The sequence below is a fragment of the Chanos chanos genome, chromosome 2 (assembly GCF_902362185.1).
Source record: "Chanos chanos chromosome 2, fChaCha1.1, whole genome shotgun sequence".
Taxonomy (NCBI): Eukaryota; Metazoa; Chordata; class Actinopteri; order Gonorynchiformes; family Chanidae; genus Chanos; species Chanos chanos.
In genome coordinates this window covers 26,217,258-26,240,846 of record NC_044496.1, presented here as the reverse complement: position 1 = coordinate 26,240,846, position 23,589 = coordinate 26,217,258, and the positions used below count along the sequence as shown (strand labels likewise).

Here is a 23,589-nt window from a genome sequence, read left to right as displayed (position 1 = left end):
GAAAAGTTAATATGGGTGGTGAACTGTTGATTGCGGTTTTTAGCTGCATGCACACTGCTTTTTTTGAGGATGACTGATAAAACTATTTGGGGCCCTAAAATGAAAGAAAAACCATATATTAAAAAAAAAAAAAAAAAGATTTGGTCTGAAGTAAAAACATTTATTTTTTGTCACATTTTAACCTATACATCAGCCCTTTTACAAAAGGTAATACATAATACATTGCTGGAACAAAAATAATAACAAAATGATTAATTGCAAAATTATATATATTTTTTCATATATTTAAAATATCCAAAATACATTGCATATATGACATAGCGCAGCTCCTTTTCATGAGATAATAATGCTGATAAGATGTGGGCAGGGAGAAATCTCATGTTTTCTTTTTTTACCTAATGCTACACATACGATTTTGAAGCTGACTGATGTTCGGAGATGCTTATGTATGTAAAACCAATTTAGAGGCACATACAAAAGCTGCCAATGTCTGTTGTTTAGAAAAAAGAATTTTAAAGCCTGAAGAATGCCTAATTTTAATACTGAGAAGATACCATAACCGTGATGTAGGAGAACAAAAAATGTTGGTGAAAATAGGGTTATGATTCTGGTAAGGCGTGTGTGGTTTTGTTCAGGAACAAACAAACACTTTAAAATACTTTCTCTTTGTCAAAGCAAAACACTGAGGACAATAGAAAAAGTTTTCAAGGTTAAAAAACCAAGGAATCAAACAAAAGAAATAAAACCTTAAAAGAAACAGTGAAAAAAAAATCCAGAACATTCATAAACTTATTGCCCAAATGTACAGATATTTAAACACGCTCATGTTGCACACACTACCTTCAGAAACTGTTCTTTTTTTTTTTTTTTAAAAACAAAAAAAAATTTGCATTTTTGACCGAGGTCAACTCGTATTAATTCTCTTGAACTTTTTAATACTGTCACATATGAAAATAACTCTGCATAATTTATACAGTAAGATGCTTTTAATGCCTAGTTGACCGTTGAATTTTAAAAAAATATTAGCAAATAGCTCTGACAAACGCACAGCGTTCGCGAATCTGAGGATATCTCCGGTTTCAACCTTTATTGTGTGTTTTTTATTTCTATTTTTTTAAAAACTGTTTTGTGTATTTCAAACTTGCCTTTTTTTGTCCTAAAGAGGTACTTAGCATTGTGTCCACAATCGTCTGTTCAGTAATGCACATATTTTTTTTTAATTTTTGGAGCTCTGTGACATGTAGGAATGTGTTCAGAATTTAGTGTGAAGAGAACCTTTTTTCTGCCAGTGTGAACTGGGAACCTGTTCTAGGAAAAATGAAGACAATGACCTTTTTTTTTCATTTCACATTATCTTTGCTTCTTCTCTCCGTTTGTCACACATTAGCCTCTAATATTTTGTTCCTTTCCGTGTAAAACTTGGCTTCATCTCTAATGATGAACATAGATGTGTGTACATATATATATATATATATATATATATATATATATATATATATATATATATATATATATATATATATATATATATATATATATATATGAGGAAGACCACTGGCCAGAGATGAGGACACAGAAGATAGATAATTTCAGCTCTGCACAGACATAAGATGGCAAACCAGTAAAAAAAACAAAAAAACAAAAACAAACAAACAAACAAACAATTTTTTTTTTCCACTTGATCACAGAGCTTTCACATCAGTACTGGCTTGGTGACACACAAATCTTCAGCATACAGGAGGCTTAGAGCATAGGCAAAAACTGCAGACCTGGGTTAACTGGTCTGGCAGTGAACAGCAACTTACAACAGCCATTTTTGACTTTTCGGCTTCCAGTTACAAGGAGAAGTAACAGGTGAATGGCAGCCTTTTCCAGTTGCCAGATTTTTTTTTTCAGACATCCTAATTTTCAGTGTCCCTTGAATTTCCAAACATGCCCGAAACAAGAGGATGGTCAGACAGACAGACAGGCAGACAGACAGACAGACAGATGGGCAGACAGATGGACGAACGACACAAAATTAGGCAAAGCCAATCAAGAAAAGACACAAGTTTCAGAGAGGGTTCAGACCCACAGGACTGGGGCTCATCCTTGGAGTAAAACAATACAGAGGCAAAACATTGAAACTGAGCGTTGATTGGTTCATTAATTCTCTGTAGGTAGTAGACTCCAGTTATTTGTCTTACTGTTTTGCTGTTGTTATTTTTGTTGTTTTTGTTTTGTTTTGGGTGGTTTGTGGTAGTTAATGCTGTCTGGCCCATACTTGCAGCTTTCCAAGGAGTTTTAAAGGCACAAAAACACAGACAAGCTCTGAAACAAACAACAAGCAAACAAAGTCACTCGTCCTGTGTGAAGAATAAGTAGTACACCATTTCTGAGTGGATCCATAATCCAGTTAGTTTTTTTTTTTCTTTTTTTTTTTCATTTAGTCAACCTCCTTAATTTTTATGAGTTCAGACAATTTAAGACTTGAGAAAGAAAGAAAAAAGTCAAACTCCCTTCCCCCTTCGAGCGTCTTTCCGTTTCTGTTCCAAGTGCAGCACTAGCTCGGCTGTGTTGTTTGGCGGGAGGCTGAGGAGAAAGGATTTTAGTAGTAAGTGCCCAGGTGTGAGGGCACATGGGAGTTAGGGTGGCGTGGGACGCTGGCGCTGGGGTATATGCCCGCCGTGGGTGAGCTCCAGTAGGGGGCGGTGGGGCCGAAAAAGTTGGAAGAGGTGACGGGCATTGAGGGCGGGTGTGGTGAGACAAAGTTGACTTTCTGCTGGTGGGCGTGGTAGGATGGCATGTACGTCAGGTCAGAGGGGTACTTGTACATGGAGGATTCGGTAGGGTGGGGCTGCAGGGCCTGGGCTATGCCGTGGAAGTCGAATTTGTAAGCATAGCGTTTGCCATGCACCTTGGTCATGATGTTCTTGTCGTAATAGTAGCGCAGTGCGCGGCTCAGCTTGTCATAGTTCATGTTTGGTTTGCTCTTGCGTTCGCCCCAACGCCGCGCCACCTCGTCTGGATCGGTCATCTTAAACTCGCCGTTAGTGCCCTCCCAGGTGATACAGCCAGCGTTAGCACTGTCTGACAGGAGCTCCAACAGAAACTGCCACAGCTGGATCTGACCTGAGCCTGACAGAGAGAGGGGGGGGGGGGGGGAGCAGAGGGGGGGGGGCAGAGATCGACACGGAGAGACAGAGAAGGAGGGGGGTGGTTGGAGAGATGGCAAGATACTAAATAATAAAGTATATGAAGGAGGCATATTTTTCCAAGTACCACTGGAACAGTGACAACAACAAACTTATGAGTTATAAATTTATAAATGAGCAACGTTATGAAAAGTATATTTGACTATGTGTTTTTATGTGCATATCAATCCTCTGAAAGGATGACAGGGTAACACAAATGACTTTCTCCGGCCCTCACCTGGGTTTGCAAGTCGACTGCTGGTGGGTCCAAGGATTTGGTATGGATCTGTGGGAAGACACAAACACAGTTGGCCGCTGGTTAGTCACTGGAGCAGTAACCTGGACAACTAAGTATAATAAATAGAGGTTTAGTTTCTGGGCTTCAGGATGAGACGACAGCGGAATTTTCCGTGGATCTGGTGCAGTGGAATCCTACCACAAGCTGGAAAAAAAGCAGACAGACTTGCTTTCTTTTGCTGTCTAAAGCGGTATACCCAAAGGTTGCCGTTCTCATAAAGAGCTAAAACGCATCATAATTTCGGGGGAAAAATTTGCACTCAAACACATTTAATGTGTCAAATTCTCCTTTTCTACATTACCAGAGCACATATGCTGAGGTGTCAAACTCTAATGAGAAGAAATAACCATAATGGGAATTAATGCTAAGTACTAAACCATTCTGTGTGTGTGTGTGTGTGTGTGTGTGTGTGTGTGTGCGTGCGTGTGCGTGTACATGTGTCGTTCATTTTCACCTGGCTGGGGCCGTGCTTGCTCTGGGGGGGTCTTAGATACATTCTGGGTCACCACGGCAGGAGAGGCTGCTGAAGAGAGAGAGAGGGAGAGAGGGAGAGAGAGAGAGAGAGAGAGAGAGAGAGAGAGAGAGAGAGAGAATGAAAGAGTGTCAGACTCACTTGGCTATACAAGCAGACACATCAAGTTCACTTTCCCTCAGACACGGGGCTGAGTCCAAAGAAAACACGGCCAGTAGCGGTTCGCTCTGCTAAGTGCTTAATGAGGCTCTCAGGCTCTCAGCATCTCGAACTGATAACATGAGCTTTTAATCACTGGCTGTCTGCCGTGCAGTCCCTCGCAGTCACACACTGATCCTGCTCTGCTACCTGCCCAGGTTACAGCTTGCTCTGAGAACAACATCTAACACCTAAAACTGATAACAAATTCTGTTCATTTATACCTAACTCACCCTTCACTTGGATAGGTTTGGAATCTTAAAATTTGTAACTTGTCTGCCGAATTAGTAAAACAATCAATGCACATGCTTGTAGGTATAAAGTATGTGTTAAATGAAACCTGATGTTTGGGTTGAAAAAAGACTGTGCGATGGCGCTGTGTGTAGTGATAACAGAGAGAACGGGCAGTCTCTTAATCTGAACTGGGACTGTGTAAGGAATGCGTACCTTTCCCACTATGCATGTTGTTTGACCAGCCTGTCCTCCTCACAGCATCGTATGAGGAGTCTGTGGAGGAGAGAACAGGTCAGTTAGACATATCCATCATCCTCTATGCACAAACAGATACATATCCACACACTCTGGTTCAAGCTCTGTGAAATACACGAAGAAAAATAAAAAAAGGACAAAAGCACCAAGAGACAAAAAATTTACGCTGGCCAAGGCTTTGTCTGTGTGTGCGTGCGCGCGCGCGTGTGTGTGAGTGTGTGTGCGTGTGTGAGTGTGCGTATGCGTGTGCATGTGCGAATGTGCATGTGCGTGTGTGTATGTGTACGTGCGTGTGTGCATCTGTGTGTGTGTGTGTGCGTGTGTGTGTGTGCGTGCGTGCGCGTGTGGGTTTGATTTAAGAGGGGATATCTGGCCGGAGCTGTGTGGTTTCATCTGGAGCTCAGCTATGTCTACGAGCAGAAGAAACCCACAAGATGGCTTCCATAAATTACAGTTAAGCAGGTTGCAACACACAAGCCTCTGTTTAAAAACACACCGCAAACAAACAGACACAAACACACGAGTCAGACTACCAGACATATTCACCACCACAGTTTGGACACACTGGTATACCCTGAAAACCAGCCAATTGAATAAGTTTCCCAGTCAATTAGGTACCCACTCAATAATCTTCATAACATTCAGTGAATGAATCACACAACCGTCACATATCCCAGTGGAGCTGGGAACAATAATAATTTGTATTGTGGGGCATGCAGGGTCTGTTTCGCCCCCTCTCCTCATACCCCCGAGAGAGAGACAGACATGAAGGAAAACTCCAAGAGCGTAACTCTTTGAGTCACAACACAACTAATTAGATGAATGGAAACCCAAGAGACACTTGCGATAGCTTGGGTTCCCATGCCTTGTTGTGTTTTTTTATTTGTTCTGTAATGTATTCTCATACATTTTACTTAATGTTTTAATCTTGCCCCGCAGCTTCAAACTTATCCCTCTCTCTCCTATACGGAAATGATCGGGCTATGATGGCTAATGTGATTTTCTCCATGCTCCAGACTGTGCTCACGGCCTTATGACCATAAAGATGAAAACAGCACTTTTCTTTTAGGCAGTAAATGGAACTGAGTTTGACCTTGAGATTCTGCAAATTACCTATGTGTGTAAGCCTAGCCACAGAAATGCCTCAAACAAAGTACACAGAGCAAACGCAATGGAAAAAGTCAGCTCATTTATGTTGTGTAGGTTTAAAATGTTTAAAACAGAGAAGTAGAATAAAGTCCCAAAAACTGCAAGTGCAAAGCCAGAGTGATAGGCAAAACTACTACATTATAAGGACTCCGTTCTTAAATCGAAGATGTTTAGATAACTGAGGTGACACCAGAGACTATTATGGTCACTATTTTGGCCGTGACAGCTGTCCCAGATTGGCCACAAATGGTCAAATACTGCCCTCTTCTGGTACAGAAACTGAAAATCCAGCAAGAACAGTGACTGATAATGTACTCAAGTTTTATTGTCATGTTCACAATAAAGAGCAATGTTGAAACAAAAGAAAAGATGCCACATGGTTCAAATCCATGGGCAGCCAAGAGCTTTCACAGAAGCTGACACAGAGTCACTTCTTTCACACCTACCATTCTGCAGCAGACAAGACATACACACACACACACACTCACACACACACATGCTCGCGCGCGCACGCACACACAGCAAATCCAACAATGTTAAAACAGAATTAAGCTTCATTCAAGTCACAGAACCTTTTAGTCATTGTCTTTGTGTTTATACAAAGCTACTTTTAGTTTTTGGAGTCTGATTTGGTTGTTTCTGACATAATTCATGAAAACACAAGATGAACGATACGTCCTACAGAACCATACCACTGCAGTGTCGGGGATAGGCTCCAACAAAACCGTTTTTTGGCAAGGAAACAGTATCATAATTTTACTGTGAGTCTCCTTGTAGCTGATTTTCAGTTATATTTTTTTCTTTAGAAGATTTTGATAGCATCAGCTCATTCAGGCGCTCACAGACGTTACCGTAGACATCAACATTAGCTATCTGTATATTTTCATTCAGCGATGGCTGACCAATGCTTAAAAAAACACAAGTCAGGATGAGCTTTGAATACTTAAAATGAAACCTCTGTGATGTTTTCTTCCTCTGTTTCTTTTCTTTTGCTTTCTTTTTCTTTTGCTCCTTTCTCTCTCCCTTGCCCCTCTATACCAATTTCTCTCTCTTTCTCTGTATCTCTGTGGAGGTTGTCAGGTCTGATCTGGAGCAGGACTTGAAGATACGCAAGCAGTGTGTGTATGTGTGTGTGTGTGTGTGTGTGTGTGTGTGTATGAGGGTGGGGGGTGAGTCCTGAGAGAGTTCTGTTTCCTGCCTAGCCCAGACTGCACACACAACCTCTCTTTGTTTTACTGGGCCTTTTTTCCCCTTGCTTTTTTTCAACACCCCCCCCCCCCCCCCCCCCCCCCCCCCATGAAAAAACACACATAAGCCTACCTCCTTCCAAGAGTAGAAGAAGGGTCACAAACCAGTGGGGAGAGAAAGAAAGAGTGAAAGAGAGAGAGAGAGAGGGAGAGAGAGAGAAACGAAGAGACTAGAGGAAAAAACAAGAGAGAGAGCAGACCAAACACAACGTTGGAATTTGAAAAGAAAATAATGGTTGTGGACCTTGCTACTGTCTGATAGGGCTGAGGTGGTTGGAACCAAACTCTTTTCTTTCTTTTTTTTTTTTTTTAGACATGAGAGTGGAACTGAGGCACCACAATGGCGGCCCAGTCTACAGAGACCTAAAACAAATGCAGGGGAATGCAGCTGGAAGCATGACTTCAGAATCAGACATGAGGCGCATATGCGTGGCTCTGGACTTGTACAGATTGCCAGAGCAAAGGTAGAAAAGCCAGAAACCTATAAAAATAAGGCCCTCGGACTCACAAAAGAAGGTCAGATGAAGGACGTTTAGAACTTCAACCTGAAACGAACAAAAAGTAACTCTCCTTTCCTTGGCTGCTCTCGACATTACGGTCCATTTCCACCGTGGACTGGGTGTGTTTCCCCTCAGAGACTGAGCTAGAGCAGGGCTAGTCAAAACAAGCATGGAGCAGAGCTATCAGCACAAACCAGCCTGCTTTTCTATCGGCCCTAACTCAGGCTCGTGGACACCAGTATGACCTGACATGTTTATAGAGCACATCTGAGGTGTATCTGAAATATGCATAAGATGGGCATCTATGAGATAGTTAAGCCAACATATTCCTGTAGCTAAATCTTATGTATTCTTATTCAGTCTGGCTTAATAGTTATTTGGGCTTTGTCAGTGGGATTATATGTAGTGTTAGCCTGCATGTCTGTGGGTATGAAACACAAATCTTTGTGCACTGCTAGAGAGCTACACAAATAAGCAGAACAGCTGAGAAGATTGTAAAAATATGCTCCAAATCACACACACACACACAAATATACACACACACACACACACACACCAGTGTGGACATACACACAAATGCGCATGCGCATGCGCGCGTGCACACACACACACACACGGTCTGTCTGCCTGGGAGGCCACAGTGTGACTGGATGAGGGGATGAGTTGAAAGAGTGTGTTGGGGAAACAGCACAGCTCATGAATCTCCACATATTCCATCCAACTGAGATAGCTCTGCATGCCACACACACACACACACACACACACACACACACACATGCAGACAGACACAAACATACACACAAGCAAAAACACACAAACGTCAACACACATTCATACACACACACACACACACACATGCCCACACACACATGCGTGCGCGCGCGCACACACACACACATACACACACAAACACATTGGCATGAATCAGGCAGACGAAAGAATACACATGTGATGGCTACACTTTCCTGGTTACACAACACTTTGGGTAAAACCATAGTGGTCTGAATGTTTGCTAAACCCAGCCTGACACCAGCTCTGTGTGTCCTGACTCGGCCATCTGAAACACAATTCAATAAATCATTCTTCCCACTCAACGACCAAAAGTACAGTGAAAAAAAGTCTTTCACACAATGTTCATTAGTCATAATCCTGACGAAATGTTAACGATCTTTACAAGCACTATCAGCACAATGCAGTCATGTCAAGAATTCCCTAAGAACAAAATGTATAATACTTGATAACAGTAATTATACATTATAAATAACCATTTCAAATTTAACAAATAAAAACTTGCATTTTAATTATATGTCCAGTATAATTGTTTCATGAGTTTCGATTGGACGATTTTGTCTTTGTAGCCATACAATAAACTGAGACATAACTGTGGAATGTACCTTTATACAAAGAAAAAATGGCTCAGGAGGGCAGGGTCAAAGGTCGGCGCGCTCGTCCGGGATTATCTTATCTGAGCTAAGCACATGGCTAATCATTCTAATGAGAGCAGCGAGAGCACAGCAGCACGCAGACACGCACAGGACTGACACAGGCACTTATCAGGACAGCCTTTCCCTGGGTCCTGCCCAGATAGCACCGCTCCCCACGGCCTATCACTGTTATTACAGCCCTGATGCGTGCCATGTAGAGGGAATCCCCTCTGTCTCAGTCTCCATGGCAATGAGAGTCTGATGATAATTATACCTTAAGCCAAACATCAGTGGCAGGTCTACACTGACTAGAATCATTGAAAGGTTATACATTAGAGTCCCTGAGTGTTCCAGTGACATTTCTTCCTTTCATTACTGATTACTGTAACTGCAGTACACGTTTATCAGTAATATGAGACAGTATAAAAGTCACACTGGGCGCACATGGCTTTCTGGGCTAAACACAGTATTACAGCAAGTAATACTGCCATCATTCAGTCACTTCACACACGCACACACATACGCACACGGACATGCACACGCACACGCACATGCACACGCCCGTGCACACACGCCACACCTCACTCTGATAAGATGCTGAGATGCTAATTTGTGAAAGCGATAAAAAACATTTCTCTTCTGTTCCACATCTCTATCTTTCTCTCTCTCTCTCCCTCCCTCTCTCTTTCTCTCTCTCTCCTTTATGTGATGAGGAACACCTGTCTGTGTGTCTGTGACTGGTCATGCTCTAGTGTGTGTTACTGTGTGGGGCAGGCTGGCCCAGCAGTACGTAGTTTTTGTTTTGCTAATGCTCTCCTTTTTGAGTCCTGCTCTACTGTCTTTATTCAGGTACAGCCTGAATGGTCAACCCAGCAGCCGTCTGTATTATTTACACCAAACAAAGACAGCACCTGCCGAATGCCTGGCGCACACACACACACACACACACACACATGCACACACAGATGCACACACACACACACACGCACACACACACAGACACAGACACACACACACATATCCAGACACAAACGCGCACACACATGCTCCTACAAACACGCACACATGCACATGCACTTATAAAAAGATACAGAGAAAGAGAGCACAAGAGTGTGGTGGCAGAGCCTGCCAATAAGAGGCTAATTCTCCATTATTTTATCTACAACCAACATTTTCTTTCAAATTGCATGTAACGCATTGTTCAGTTGAAATCATCCATAAGCCCAAACCAAACCTCTCTTCAGCTGGACAAATTAAAAAAAATGCGACATGTGAACAAACACCAATAAAATTTCTCAGACTGCTGTTTCTCTTTTCTCAGGCAACATTTTCTTTTTTTGCCTCATCATCTCACTCATAACTTGTAATAGAGAAAAAAAGCTGCTGCAAACAAGGCTTTATGAGTTAAGAATTATTTTAAAGATTATTTGTTAAGGTCAGGGATAGTAACTTTTTGAGTCTTTTGATATTATTATGAAACAAGAATAGTGTGGTTTATGCAAGGAATTTGTAAAATCTGTGTTATGAGATCAGGAATCAGGCTGAAGACAAAATCCTTGTCAAATCCACAAACTCAATTAACTTTTCAGAAATGAATCTGGCTACAGTCTGTTTGCTTGTGTGTGTGTGTGTGTGTGTGTGTGTATGTGTGTGTGTGTGTGTGTGTGTGTTCATGTGTGTTTATATTCATAAAAATGTTATTTTATCATACCTTCTTTGGTTGGCAGACGTGGTGATTGGTCCGTGTGAGATGGTGCGTTGTATGATAATGATGAGCTACCTGTAAGATACAGAAACCAACAAGCAATATAAAGACCATAATTAAAACAGCATTACCTGTTTATGTGTATCTAGTCACATAGTTTTATGTAATTTATCTGCATATGTATTTTTTACAGAGCACTGAAAATCTTACCACTGCTATACTGTGTCTCTGATCAAAGCAGGCATGAGGCATGAGCTGCTGGGTAGTTCTTTTTTTTTTTCTTTCTTTCTTTTTTTTAACCACAGCTATAAGTCACAGATGGATAAAAGTGAAACTAAAAAAAAACTGTGTGGTGAATTTAACTGGTGTTAAATTGATGCTGAAAATGTTTACACTGTGGGACAATACAAACATTTACTTCAACAGCAATGTAAATATTTGTTTGAAATATTGTGCAACAAAAGAGTTCATTTATCACCACCGTAAACATTCTTAGAGTCAGTTTATCACCAGTGCATTTGTTGTGTACAGGTACACTGGGCATACTTGTTTGTTAAGAATTTGACAGGTAATCTGTTTAAACATAGGAAAGGCTTGAATTCATGTTGGTGATGTAGTTACAATGTAACTACATTGTAACAGATTCATCATGTACAGTCACGCTGTAAAAATTACACACAACTCTTCAGCTTACATAGTTTACCTCAAAGATGTCGTAGGGGCTATTAATGCATGCATGTATCTATGATGGACAGCATGTTCACATAATGCAGTAAATCATTAAAAACTGAATCGCATTCGGCAACAAACACATAGAAAGGATAGGATGAATTCTCATAGAGCATCCACTGTTTAAAACCTGAGGAGCTCAGTAAGGTCTTTAAAACTTCATCTTAGCTCTTAAATCATGAAATTCAGATAAGAAAATAGACGCCGGTCAAGCTGAAGAAATGCACACACAGGGAGAACCATGCATATGATGTGTTTGAGTATTGTTCTCTACACAGTCCTCATTCTCATTCAGGCACCTCCAGCAGCACATGAGGCCGGCTCCTCATTCAAGTCGCTCTTGTACATGAATCAGTCCACAGGAAAACAGAGGGGGGAAAATGCACTGGTAAAATACAACGCTGGCTAGTGTGAGTGGAGTGTGGGAGCTTACACAAAATGGCTCTGGGGAGTCAGTGAAGGGAGGATGCTGCTCTGTTTTTCTCAATGAGAAAAATGGATGTAGGTAATATGTTTCTCTGTCTCTGTCTGCCGAACTCTCTCTCTCTCTCTCTCTCTCTCTTTCTCACTCTACATTTGGGGCTACTCTGGATGGTAGAGGAGAGTTTTGCGGACTGCTGAACTTTGTGTGTGCATATGTGCATATGCGTGTGTGTCTGTGTGTGTGTGTGTGCGTTTTGAGGGGGAAGATGGGGGTGCTGCACATATTTTAACCTCCAGCCTCCACACACCCCAGAGCTGTGCTATGGAGGCCTCAACACAGGGCAGTCATTGTGTGGGGCACTATCCCCATACAGCTATCAAAAACTGCTGTTACACACACACACACACACACACACACACACGCACACAAACAAAACACCCACACGACCAGGAGAAAGACATGGAAGGAGGGTTAACCCCTTCTTTTCCTGAGAAACAGTGCAGAAAAACAGAGCAAACAATTTCAGTTGAAGCGTGGTTTCACGTTTAACCAAAATGGGTGAGTGTGTGTGTGTGTGTGTGTGTGTGTGTGTTAGAAAGGGCGGGGGAGGGGGACTCAGAGAGAGAGGGAAAGAGAGAGTGTGTGAAATATGCTCACACTCCATATTTGTTTGTTTGTTTGTTTGTACTCCCACCAATAAACAAACAGTTTTGGGGTGAGGAAAGTGGGAAGACTTTTCTCTCTAAACCACATCTGGTCAGGGACTGGGTCGTTACATAATGGTACACCGCCCACTCCTGCCCCTCCCCAGCTCTCGTCCAAACCACTGAGGCTCAGACCACTGTCCTTCACTAACCAAACCAACAGAGCTGGGCCAGAACACCTGAACCTCAGGTGACCTATGGGTATGTCTACCCTTACAGGGCTTTGGCACTCACATTATTTTCAGCAGAAATACTTAGCAGAATAAACTGTGGCAGCTGCGGCTTCTTATTCGAGTCTACATACTTAGATTGTTGAGAACAGAGAGTATACACATACATATGTGGGAATGAGTCTCTGTGTCAAACAGGTCAGAAATACACTGTCCATTTCAACTTGGCCATGGAACCACTCTGTGGCCATGAATAACCATTATGGAAACCTTCCACTACACTCTCTCTCACACACGCACACACGTGCGCGCGCGCGCACACACCCCAATGCAGCAGCCGAACGGGGCCAGACAGCCACACTTGTTGAGCCTCAAACCTCAGTGCTAATCTGCCACAAGTGGAGAAGCAGATCAATAAAAAACCAGAGAAGAGAAGGACAGAAGGAGAGACAGTGAGAGCTGGAGAAAGCTTTTGAGAGAGACAGAGAGGACGGAGAGAGAAAGAAACACAGAGAGGGAGAAAGAGAGGGAGAGCGAGAGAGAGAGAGAGTTGTTACTCGTGTTTATGGTGTATATAAACCATCAGAGAGGACTAAGAATGTCCCTTTTGCTGCAGCCACTCCCTCCTTTAAGCTGTTTCTGGTCGCTGAGTAAAACCGCGATCAAAAAAACAACAACAACAACAAAAAAAACCCTACTCCAATACAGTCATCCCCAGTCATTTCAACGTGTCTATGTATGTGTAATAAAACTTTCCAGATATGCAATCTCCACTACACTTGTGGACACTAGGCCTTAACTCAGAAAACTCTCCTGACCCACTGCGACAATAAAGCAAGCAGCTTTGCTCCCCCGCACTCCAATTCACTAATGTGAACAAATTCTCAAATTGCAGCCAAATTGAAAGCACATTGGAGAGTGGGAGGAGATCACTTATAAAAATCTGGATAAAGGACCAACAATGAGGCCGAAATAATGCAGACACAAGCTATCCGCTCCTACTCTAATCACAGAGCAACTGTTCAAACAGCTGGACCCAAAAAAGAGCAAAAGAGATGCCGTGTACAAAACCCAGACATGGACACAGTCTGCAACTGTCATTGTGTTCATGTCTCTCCTCACTATCTCTGCCTCTCTCTGCACATACAGTGCATAAGTGCTTAGATGTGCATATAAATATATGCATGTGTGCACGTATGTATTTCTGTGTGTGTGTGTGTGTGAGTGAGTCAGCAGCCTGCTAGTAGTGTGTCCTGAGGCGGAGGAAATGTCCCCACACTGCTCCGCTGTGTATAACCTTAATGACACAGAGGAATGCTAATCAGACTCTGAGTAAACACAACTAAACACACATCATGTACACAGATGTGTATGAAGTGATTGGACTGCGGACCGTCAAGGCCAGAGAGAGAGGCTGAAGGAGACGTAACAGCACCGGCAATCGTTAAACACTTCCAGGGTCTGCCCCGTCGATCCGAGTGTGTGCGTGTGTGTGCATGCGTGTGCACGCGGGTAAAGGAGAGAGTAGCTTTTCGTCTAGCATGAAAAGAGCCAGAAGGCTCTTTTCTGGACACACTCATTGCCTGTCTGCTTGTCTGTGATTGTGTTTGTTTGTGTTATGCGAGGAAAGAGATCGGCCTCAGTTTCAAATAGCAAAACCCCAGGGTCCTAGAACAAACCCCACCCATACACACACACACATACACACACACACAGAAAATTATGCCTTTAGCGAGTCAACAAACTCAGAGTTCCTAAGAGTCAGAGTAAGTGTCCTGTAAGTCACAGGACAGGAGCATTTCTCGTTTTATTACTGTTATTATTCTTCTTATTATTCTTTTTTTTTTCTTGGGACACGGTCCAAGACAATTCAGACTGCTAAGCAGGAGGATTCCCAAACATTTCTTTGGTCTCCAAAACACACAAAAACTAAATCAAAGGAGAAAGTGGCGGGGCAGACCCACAGTGCATTGCGTTTAAGCTCGGCTAAGTCCCTGCGGCAGCCGTCCCTAATGAAAACTCTGTTCCGTGAATAAGGAAAAGAGGAGGCTGACAGCACTCAGACATACCCAGGCACAGCCTTGCCGTTCACAATAGCTCTCTTATATTCAACTCTTCTCTCCACGAGTTTGGCCCGGTACTCAACTCCAAAAAACTGTTGACACCCACGGAATAAAGTTCCCATTACATCATAGTCAAACCCATCGTGATTTTCTCTCTCTTTTTTCTTTTTTTTTTTTCACAACCGGTCGTGCCAAAATGGGGACTCCACCCGCCCAGTGCTTGTCATAATGTTTGGATGGGCCAGCTGCTCTCGTCGCTGCTCCTCTTAAGGTCCCGGCGTCTGCGGACGACCTATCTGTCGTCTGCAGTTAGCTAAGGTCACTGATTACTGACTAGCCGACGGCCGTGTTTTGCAAAAAATAAAAGTTAGGAAAGAAAAAGAAAAAAAAAACCCTCAGAGTGACAAGCAGAGAGGGCCGCATTGTCGTCATCTTCAGCGACTGCTTCACATTCCTCAACAAACTCCAGATGATTGTCGGACGGCACGCAGATGCTGTGCGTCTCCCAGACGTTTTGCTTATAGAAGGAATTTGCATATTAGAGGAGACAAGACTTGGTTTTCTCTCAACTGCCAGTGTGTGGCTGCCAAACTATATACAGCTATAATCTTTATATAATCTCTGATGTAGAAAGGCCTGGAAGGAAAACGGGCCGACTTTGCCTGGGCTGTGAATGTGGAATAAACTTTTCTGTGCTGTAAGCACACAGGCCATAGACTGAGGGTCCCCAGGCTGTGCACCTGGGCCTAATCTCACGGAGGAGTCTGTGGTTGACCATCCCCAAAAGGGGAGATAGTTGGCCAGGATGGTTATCTCAGTTCTTTGTGGTTGTGTCAGTTTTGCCAAACACAACAAAACAAGACATTTTGTAAGACTTATGGGGACACGCTGATCTGTAACTAGTCATTAGCTGGAAACCAATGGGGAAAGTACATAAAGTCACACCGACGTCAACTTTTATGTACCAGATATGCTCACACCCGCTAATATTTCAAATGGCATGGATCACATTTTAAACCAGACATTCAAGGGAGCCACACAGGCCAAACAATCCCTCCGTTAAATGTAACCAAAACCACAACTGGCACAGTTGTTGATCTATACGCTTTAAACTTCCTCATTCCATACTTAACACAAGCATTCATTCACAGTCATTTTAGTATGGGGGTGCTGACTGCAAATGCATTACTAATCACTGGATTTGTACCCAATTCATAGATTCTCTTCCCTTTCTGTGCTGATAAGGATAACCTCATTGGCTAAACTGAAAAAAGTAACCCATCTTTGACTGGAACTGAGCGTGGAAAATATTCAGACAAGGTTCTAACAAAGACAACAAGCCTATTTCACCCTAAAACAGTAGAGAAAAGAATCAGGAGCTTGGACCTCAAAAAAATCAGAAAGTCAGAAAGTAACCAGGACACTTCTACATCTCAGTTAGAGTTTAGTGTCACTAGCTTAGCATTCTGGCCTCACAAAGAGGGAAAAGATTAAAAAATTGCAGAACCCACCTGTGTGATATGTCAAAGAATCAGATATCACCATGGTGACAAATCATGACATCATAGACAAATCCCAAAGTGTGAAAAGTCATAAAAAAGAGAGCCTGATCTTTGAGTGAGGTAATATGACATCAGCCAATCAAAAAATCTGACATCATCATCGCTATGGAGTCTGATACTACAAAACAAGAAAGTCTTACTAATTCTAAGCATTCATCCTAAAATAAGCAAATCTGACAATGTCTGATGCTCCAAAATCAGCAAATCTCATATAACAAATCATACAATGTGGCATTAAACCATCACGTCATATCTGTCACATCCTTTCAATCAGAAAGTCTGGCATTGCACGTTTGTGTCAATATCAGAGAGCAAAACACTTCAGGTTCAATCACTGGCACCATGTACAACACTGACACTGCTGATCCAGCAAAATCCAGAGCCGAGAGTATATGGAGAGTATAGAGAGCTTGCAGCATTGTTTCTTTTACTGTACTTTTACTGTATTATGTATTCTGGAATAGAGGCTTTTGCGACACCTTGCTAAAGAGCTGAAAATCATTAAATCTATAACCATTGTAAAACAGTAGGTGGATGGGACAGGGACTTACTTTCCCTGAGGTAATTAAGGTGTGAGAGCAGGACTTCTGCGTTGTAGACACTGGTGAGCCTCAGGAAGTCCTCCTTGCTCATCTTGCAGAGTTCTTTGCCGTCTGTGTTCTGAAACATGGTTGTGTCGATCTCCAAAAGTCCGTACTCCTTAATGGCCCACTCCAGCCACTGTCTGACATGGTCCGGGGACCAGAGAGTTGGATCTGAGACAAACAGCAAACACAGTCATTCTGCCAACTTTAGGGCTTTAGGAACATATCACACACACACACACACACACAGCATAATAAATAAGCAATCATAATAAACTGTAAATAAATAAACAAATGACCATATACAGAAATAGCCATTGCCATACCACTGGCACATGTGCATAATCATATAACAATAGCAGAATTAATTCTACCGCTGACATTACACCCATGCACCCAACCATCCCACCCACCCACATGCACGCACACACACACACACACACACACACACACACACACACACACACACACACACACACACACACATTCATCATGCAGAGCAAGAGCCATAGTGAAAGAACAGCAATGCTTGTTTGGGGTCCAGTTTTCCTTTTTGTAAGTCTATTGATTTACTCGATCAATTGGCTACACAGCCACTTGGAATGGTTTAAATAATGACATAAACGCAGAGATTCACAGTTAAAGTATACTATATTATATTACAATCGTTAATGTATACTGCTGGCTCAGATCTGAAGTGAAAAACCAAGGGATTAATTCTTATCAGTAGATAAATATAACAGGAAAGGACATTAACTGGGGTGTAGAAAACTTTAAGGCGTTAATATGACTGGTTGCCAGTATATACATTAAGCTGCATGAGTGAGGCTTACTGTGCATACTGTAATGGAAAACAAAGAAAAAGTCAAATACTGTCATAAAAATGAAACCCTAACTGCTTCATGATAAGTGTCTGACTGTCCTATTCATACCTGCAGGGACTATAACTCTCCTCTCATTGGTCGTCATGTTTGGGGGTGGGGCATTCTTCTCGTCCATGTAACCTCCATAGTTCATCTGAGATGCATCTGACGCCCCCACAATCTTATTGCATTTGCCCACACTGCAGTCCACCGGGGATTCTCTGTGACAACACACACACACACACACACACACACACACACACACACAGAGAAAGAGAGAGAGAGAGAGAGAGAGAGAGAGAGAGAGAGAAAGAGAGAGCAGAAAGACTCAATTAAAGTGTTTTAACAGTACAGATTTTAACAGAATATTTTAACAGATATCCACGGAAACTTGAGCTCCAGCAAAGTACGACGTGAACTACAAAAGGGCATTGCCTGGGAAAAACGTAGAAACAGACTGTCCTCAGTGAAAAGGTGGTCTAGACTAGAACATTTTAACTGCTGTCTGTGAACAACAGAGAAGCAGAGGAATGACACTGCCTAAGAGATGTTTCAGCAAGTGTCCCTCTCCATTGCTTTACGTTACTTCAGCGCAGGAAGGTACCATGTAACAGACAGAAAACATCCAGGGAAGGCTGTATTCCATAACTAACAGGGAAATGTCCGTCAAAACTCAGGATGAGCTACGGGGACATGGAAGCAAATACTGGTTGGTGAATAACTACAGACTACACACTTGGGCTGTGAACAGAGAGACACAGTTCTCATCTACTACTAAAATACAAACATATTTCTCTGTACAATGAGGGAAGACAAGACAGCAGTGGACAAGCTGTATTTGAATTTGACGATATTTTTTGTGAGGTACCTGGATCCATTAATGTGGTCATACTCGCGTTTGACGTTGACCCGCACTGGCTGGTTGATCCACTCCTGCTGTGGGGGCAGAGGGTTGATTTTGTGGGGTTGTCCATAGTCTTGTGCACTGGATGCAGTCATGTCTGTCTTAGGTAAGGGAGCTGCAGCAGCGTATGGAGGCTCAAACAAGGACTGGTCTTCACTCACCACTGACAACGCCTCCTAGAGGAGAGGAGATGAAAGGTTATGGCTTTTACATAGATTTTGCACTTTGTCATGTAATAAAAATTTTTAGATTAAATTAGCAGTTTTATATTTTTTTCCCAACCAAAAAACAAAACAAAACAAAACCAAAAAAAAAAAACAGTTTAATAGAAAATAACTAATTTAACTAAAGTTCTGCCAACAGGACTTTATAAAATGGGTTTTTTTTTGAAAAAGGTTTTAAACACTGTGGTTTCATGTAGTTTATTGGGCCAAACAAATCTCCTTGATATGGTCAAAATCTCACTATCACTCTAATCACTATCATTCTCCATTTTCCTCAGTGGAAACCTGGCATTTAATGAAACACTCCAGCTTGTTATTTTACGATGTTTAAATGAGTGTAAAAGAGGTAAAGCAGCTCAGATCTGACCTCTGCTGTCTCCCAGTCCTCACACAAAGAATAGAACTCAAAGACACAGGGAGCAACTTCAGCCCCACAATCTCTTGAGAATACAGCTCAGTAGTGACCATTAACTGTATTGTAACTTCATTTGACTATGCTGTACTTTTACTTTCAGATGTTAACGGGCTCAATGCTATGAAGTCAGACTGAGCAAGGGGGCTTTCAGCAGCGCTAGAGTGATCACAATATTGATTTTCATTCACCGATACACAGAGCGCTCCACATGTCTCAAGGACTTTCAAAAGCGGTGTTAAAATGCTTTACAAAAGATGGCATCCCAAACTCGTCTTTCAGTGTCGTTCTGAGTAAAACACGTGTTTGTCTGAGAAAACAGGGCCTGACGACTAGTCTGAGGTCATTTTGACATTGACCTCCTTGCAGGAGCTCAGCTGGAATGATGTCGCTTTATTAAAGAAAACAAACTGAGAGACAGGCTCCGTCTGGAGACTCCTGCCTTTACACACGCTTCTACTCATCCCTTGGACCACTGCATGGCACAGCTGTTGCTCCTCATGGCCATAGAGAGGAGATTTCATTCATATTTTTCGGCAATACTCATATTGTTTCCACGGCTTATTTATGCTTTTAACTTTGTGCCAAGACAGTAGACTGGTTCTCTCTCTCCTCCTCTCATAAGTAATAACCTCCTTACAACATCTGCACCTGTTTAGGTCATGCTAAGGTGGTTTATTACACTATTCAATCTTCTCACAATTAGTACAATCTGAAAGCTCACAGACACACATATCTTCTCACAGTTTTCAAAAGGACTGAATAGAGACAGACAACTTTAACCTATCAGCTGAGGAATCTGTGAGAACCCATAGACAAGACTGAGGGAATAATGTAGAAACACTGTGCATGATTCCATATTAGAGGAAAAGGAATCCCTCTGATTCACATTTAAATCACAAGAAGCGGCAATGTACAGTTCTGGACGTTTTGGATAAAATGTGAAAGTACATGGGACTTTGGAGAAACTTTGTGCGTTGCCTTCTGAACATGATGGGTGGAGTGTCTCTGACATGTGCCACTGATTTGATCAATAGAGCCAACATAGCTGTCTCATTACTGTCCATGTCACGTATCAGACAGGGCCATAGCATCGAGCTTCACAACGATAAGCGTGGACGAGTAAAAGAAAGCCTCTATGGTGGCAGATAAGACCAGCGTTGAACATTGCAGACTGCTGCACGTTACTTACACAGAGACATATCAGCCTGCACCATATAATTCATGATTGGCAGTCGTGCGCTACCAAGATTACAGAGGGTTTTTAAAAATAGGAAAATCTAATTCCACACATGCACTGCGCAATGTAGCACTGGCAAAAAAGCAGCATTCCAACAGCTATAAGGGACTTGAAAGATATGCAGAGCCAACCTTTTAATTACCCTACGTCAAAATGCTTGCATAAGTGCTATTTTCCTCAGCTTGTAAATTAGCTTTACCTACAAAATGCCACTCCGCCCCGGCAGAAGTGGTAAACCTTTAGGCTTGTATGCTTATTGTAGCATTGGAAATATACTGTTGAAAACGCCAAAAACAAATTTTTTGCTCAGATGTACAAACAACGGATGGATGTGATAGTGTGATGATTTCCTTTCATAATTGGGGCCAATGATTCCCTTACTTTGTGCAAGGCATTCCCCACAAACTGGTCTAGAAAAACTTCACCATTATGTCTGGGAGGAGATTAAATGTAGTGACACTTCTGGGCATGGCAACCATCACCAGGATGACGGATGTGTCATGACCTCAGGTTGGGATGGACTCATCCTCGTCTAGATTGCACACGGCTACGTGGTGAGGCAGAGGGCATTCCTGTCTTTTGTTTAAGGAGGAAAGGGAAACCTGACAGGAAACCAGATTATGCGGAGCAGGAAACCCCCATGGTTCGATAACCCCACCTTTGATGAGTAACGCACTAAGTACAGTTAAGAGACTAAGTCTAAAATGTAGCATCGGATCAAAACAGAGAACTTTTGAAATGAATATGTTTTTTGGACTTAGCTAACAGCAGTCAGACTTGCACAGCAACAACCACAACCTAAGTAACATAAATAGAAGTGGTAGTAGCAGTATTATTATTATTATTAATAATAATAATAATAACAATAATTATAATAATAATAATAATAATAATAACAGATATGCCCTGACATTTCACAAGAGCAGTACTATTAGTATTATTTGCACTCTTTCTGGGCTGTAATCTCAGCTACTGATTTTATGTTGACTTGGCCTTTACCGGCGTTTCAATACATGATGCACTTGCTCCAAGTAATGTAATCACAACACGGGTGAACATGATACTATCTGAATAAGCATTCAGTGCTTCTAACGCTCACGCTCACGCAGACCCCAAACATACACCACACCCAAAGCCGCTGATACGACTTCAACCGCAAAAAAAAAAAAAAAAAAAAAAGAAGAAAGAAAGAACGACAGAGAAAATTAATTAAACGGTAAAGGGATGTTTTACTGAAGAATGTGAAATACGGGGACCCATAAGCAGATGAAGCCTTTATTTGGCGACCAAACAATTAACAAGTAACCTTTAGACATGTCTATAAATGACCATAACATATCCTACCTGACCACAGTGAAATACAACAGTTGCGTGATGCACTTTGAACAGAGGAAAAAAGAAACTAAACCATTCCTCTGGTTCCTGTGGCCGATAGGATAAAAATAAAAAGAAAGAAATACATAAAGAAAGAAAGAAAGAAAGAAAGAAAGAAAGAAAGAAAGAAAGAAAGAAAGAAAGAAAGAAAGAGCCTTCATATATGCGTGGCCTCGACTGCTCATGAATTCATTCAACCCTTTGTAAACATTATCAACTATGTGAGAGAGAACAGTATCCTTTAAATTTATAAACTAAAACAACAACAACAAAACAACAACAACAAAAAACGCCGTCTTTTCGAACTGACAAAACACACGTGCTTATCATAACCAAAAATATTTTTTTTCAAAAATTGTTGCTCTTACTAGGAAAATGATTTGATTATCATTGCCAAGAAATATCATATAGTGGGTGGGCTCGGCATGGCCGTCTGAGTTTTGAACCATGAATGGTTAGACGACCCCGGGCGCTGTGCCACTACAATTGCGCAGCCACATCTTAGCGCCTACGCTTTAGGATTAAAATAAACGTCTAAAAACACATGAACATAATGGTCTCTTTATCTTCCCAAGCCTTCCGTAGACTTAAGTTTCATCTCTGACCCTGAAAGCGTAAAGTTGTCCTATACTGTGAACATTCGTCTTCCTTGAAAAAAATATCCTTTTATTTCATCTCAGAGTCAGACGTGCGTCTATACCGTGCGCTTGTTCCAAGTTTTTCCCGTCTGAACGAGCCGTATTTTTCCCCTGTGAACTTGGCCTCCGCTGATTTTTAACTTTCAACGAAGTTTCGGAGAAAAGGAAAAGGAAACTTGGGAGAAAGAGGAAAACGGTAGGAAATCGTGAGCCCGCTTTCAGAGCAACAGAAAAGTCGCTTCGCGAGCACTGTGCTATCGTCAGAGAACCCCACACTATTCAGAGGCGCAACTCCCGAATGCAAGCCGTCTCAAAAATTTCTGTCCTCCACCCTTACCTTAATAGTTCCGTCCATTTTGCGCAATTTTCAGTGGACCCCAATAGTATTCCAAACATGACACTGTCCTGAATTAATTCCAGCCCCCGATATGTCGCGGAGAGAAAGAGACAGTTAACCGGATGGTTTTTTTTCCTCTAAATTTGGGAAGTGAAGTCACTGCCTTTGAGAAGGAAGCTATGTGTGTCACTGCTAGCCCTGCCTTCGTTACGGCAACGAAAAAGCAGGATACTTGTCCCAAGGAGATAAGGAGTGAAAACAATAGCGTTTCTTTCCTCTGTAAATGTTTTTACTTGGAAATATTTACCGAATGACTGCCATCGCTTCGCATATGCTGTACATTTGCTTGTTTTTACAACTGCACATCACCACTTAGCCTACGGCAAAGAACGTTTTTAGTGATGATGCTTGAATTTGCAATGATTAAAAGGGATCAAATTGGACAAGCGTTTAACGAAACATCGGTACATTATGAAATATGTCTCGGAGACTTTTTTATGTGCTTTTCCTTATGCTGTTCTTGTTATCTCTTAATACGGGTGAAGCCCTCTAGTCGTGAAAGTATTAAAGCAGACCAATTTCAGTCGGATAAAACTGACACGACACCAACATACTCCATCCTTCTTATCTATTTCACGAACTCCTCATCCAAACAGCCCATCAAAAAGAAAGGTAGGATGAGTACTCTGTTGCTAGTGGTCGCATC

General features: G+C 42.0%; 1 protein-coding gene across 2 annotated transcripts; it reads right to left on the bottom strand.

The window, feature by feature from the left end:
- Window positions 1-1,574: 1,574 nt before the first annotated feature.
- fli1 (Fli-1 proto-oncogene, ETS transcription factor) lies at window positions 1,575-22,966 on the bottom strand. Of its 2 annotated transcripts, none has more exons than XM_030764668.1 (9): window positions 22,884-22,966; window positions 18,623-18,834; window positions 17,824-17,975; window positions 16,859-17,062; window positions 10,662-10,730; window positions 4,589-4,648; window positions 3,926-3,994; window positions 3,412-3,459; window positions 1,575-3,117 (listed from the first exon to the last, which is right to left on the bottom strand). In XM_030764668.1, exons 1-9 carry the CDS (start codon window positions 22,899-22,901, stop codon window positions 2,588-2,590), a joined length of 1,362 nt encoding a protein of 453 aa, XP_030620528.1. In that variant the 5' UTR covers window positions 22,902-22,966; the 3' UTR covers window positions 1,575-2,587. The 2 variants fall into 2 exon arrangements, with proteins under 2 accessions (XP_030620528.1, XP_030620529.1); XM_030764669.1 differs by having other exon boundaries at window positions 3,926-3,991.
- Between the last annotated feature and the right edge of the window lie 623 nt (window positions 22,967-23,589).

Coding starts and splice junctions, on each gene's coding strand:
- fli1 (XM_030764668.1), bottom strand. Junction 10,731..16,858: donor CCTTAATTACCTCAGGGAAA/GTAAGTCCCTGT, acceptor TGTATCTTACAG/GTAGCTCATCATTATCATAC. Junction 4,649..10,661: donor ACGTCTGCCAACCAAAGAAG/GTATGATAAAAT, acceptor TCTCCTCCACAG/ACTCCTCATACGATGCTGTG.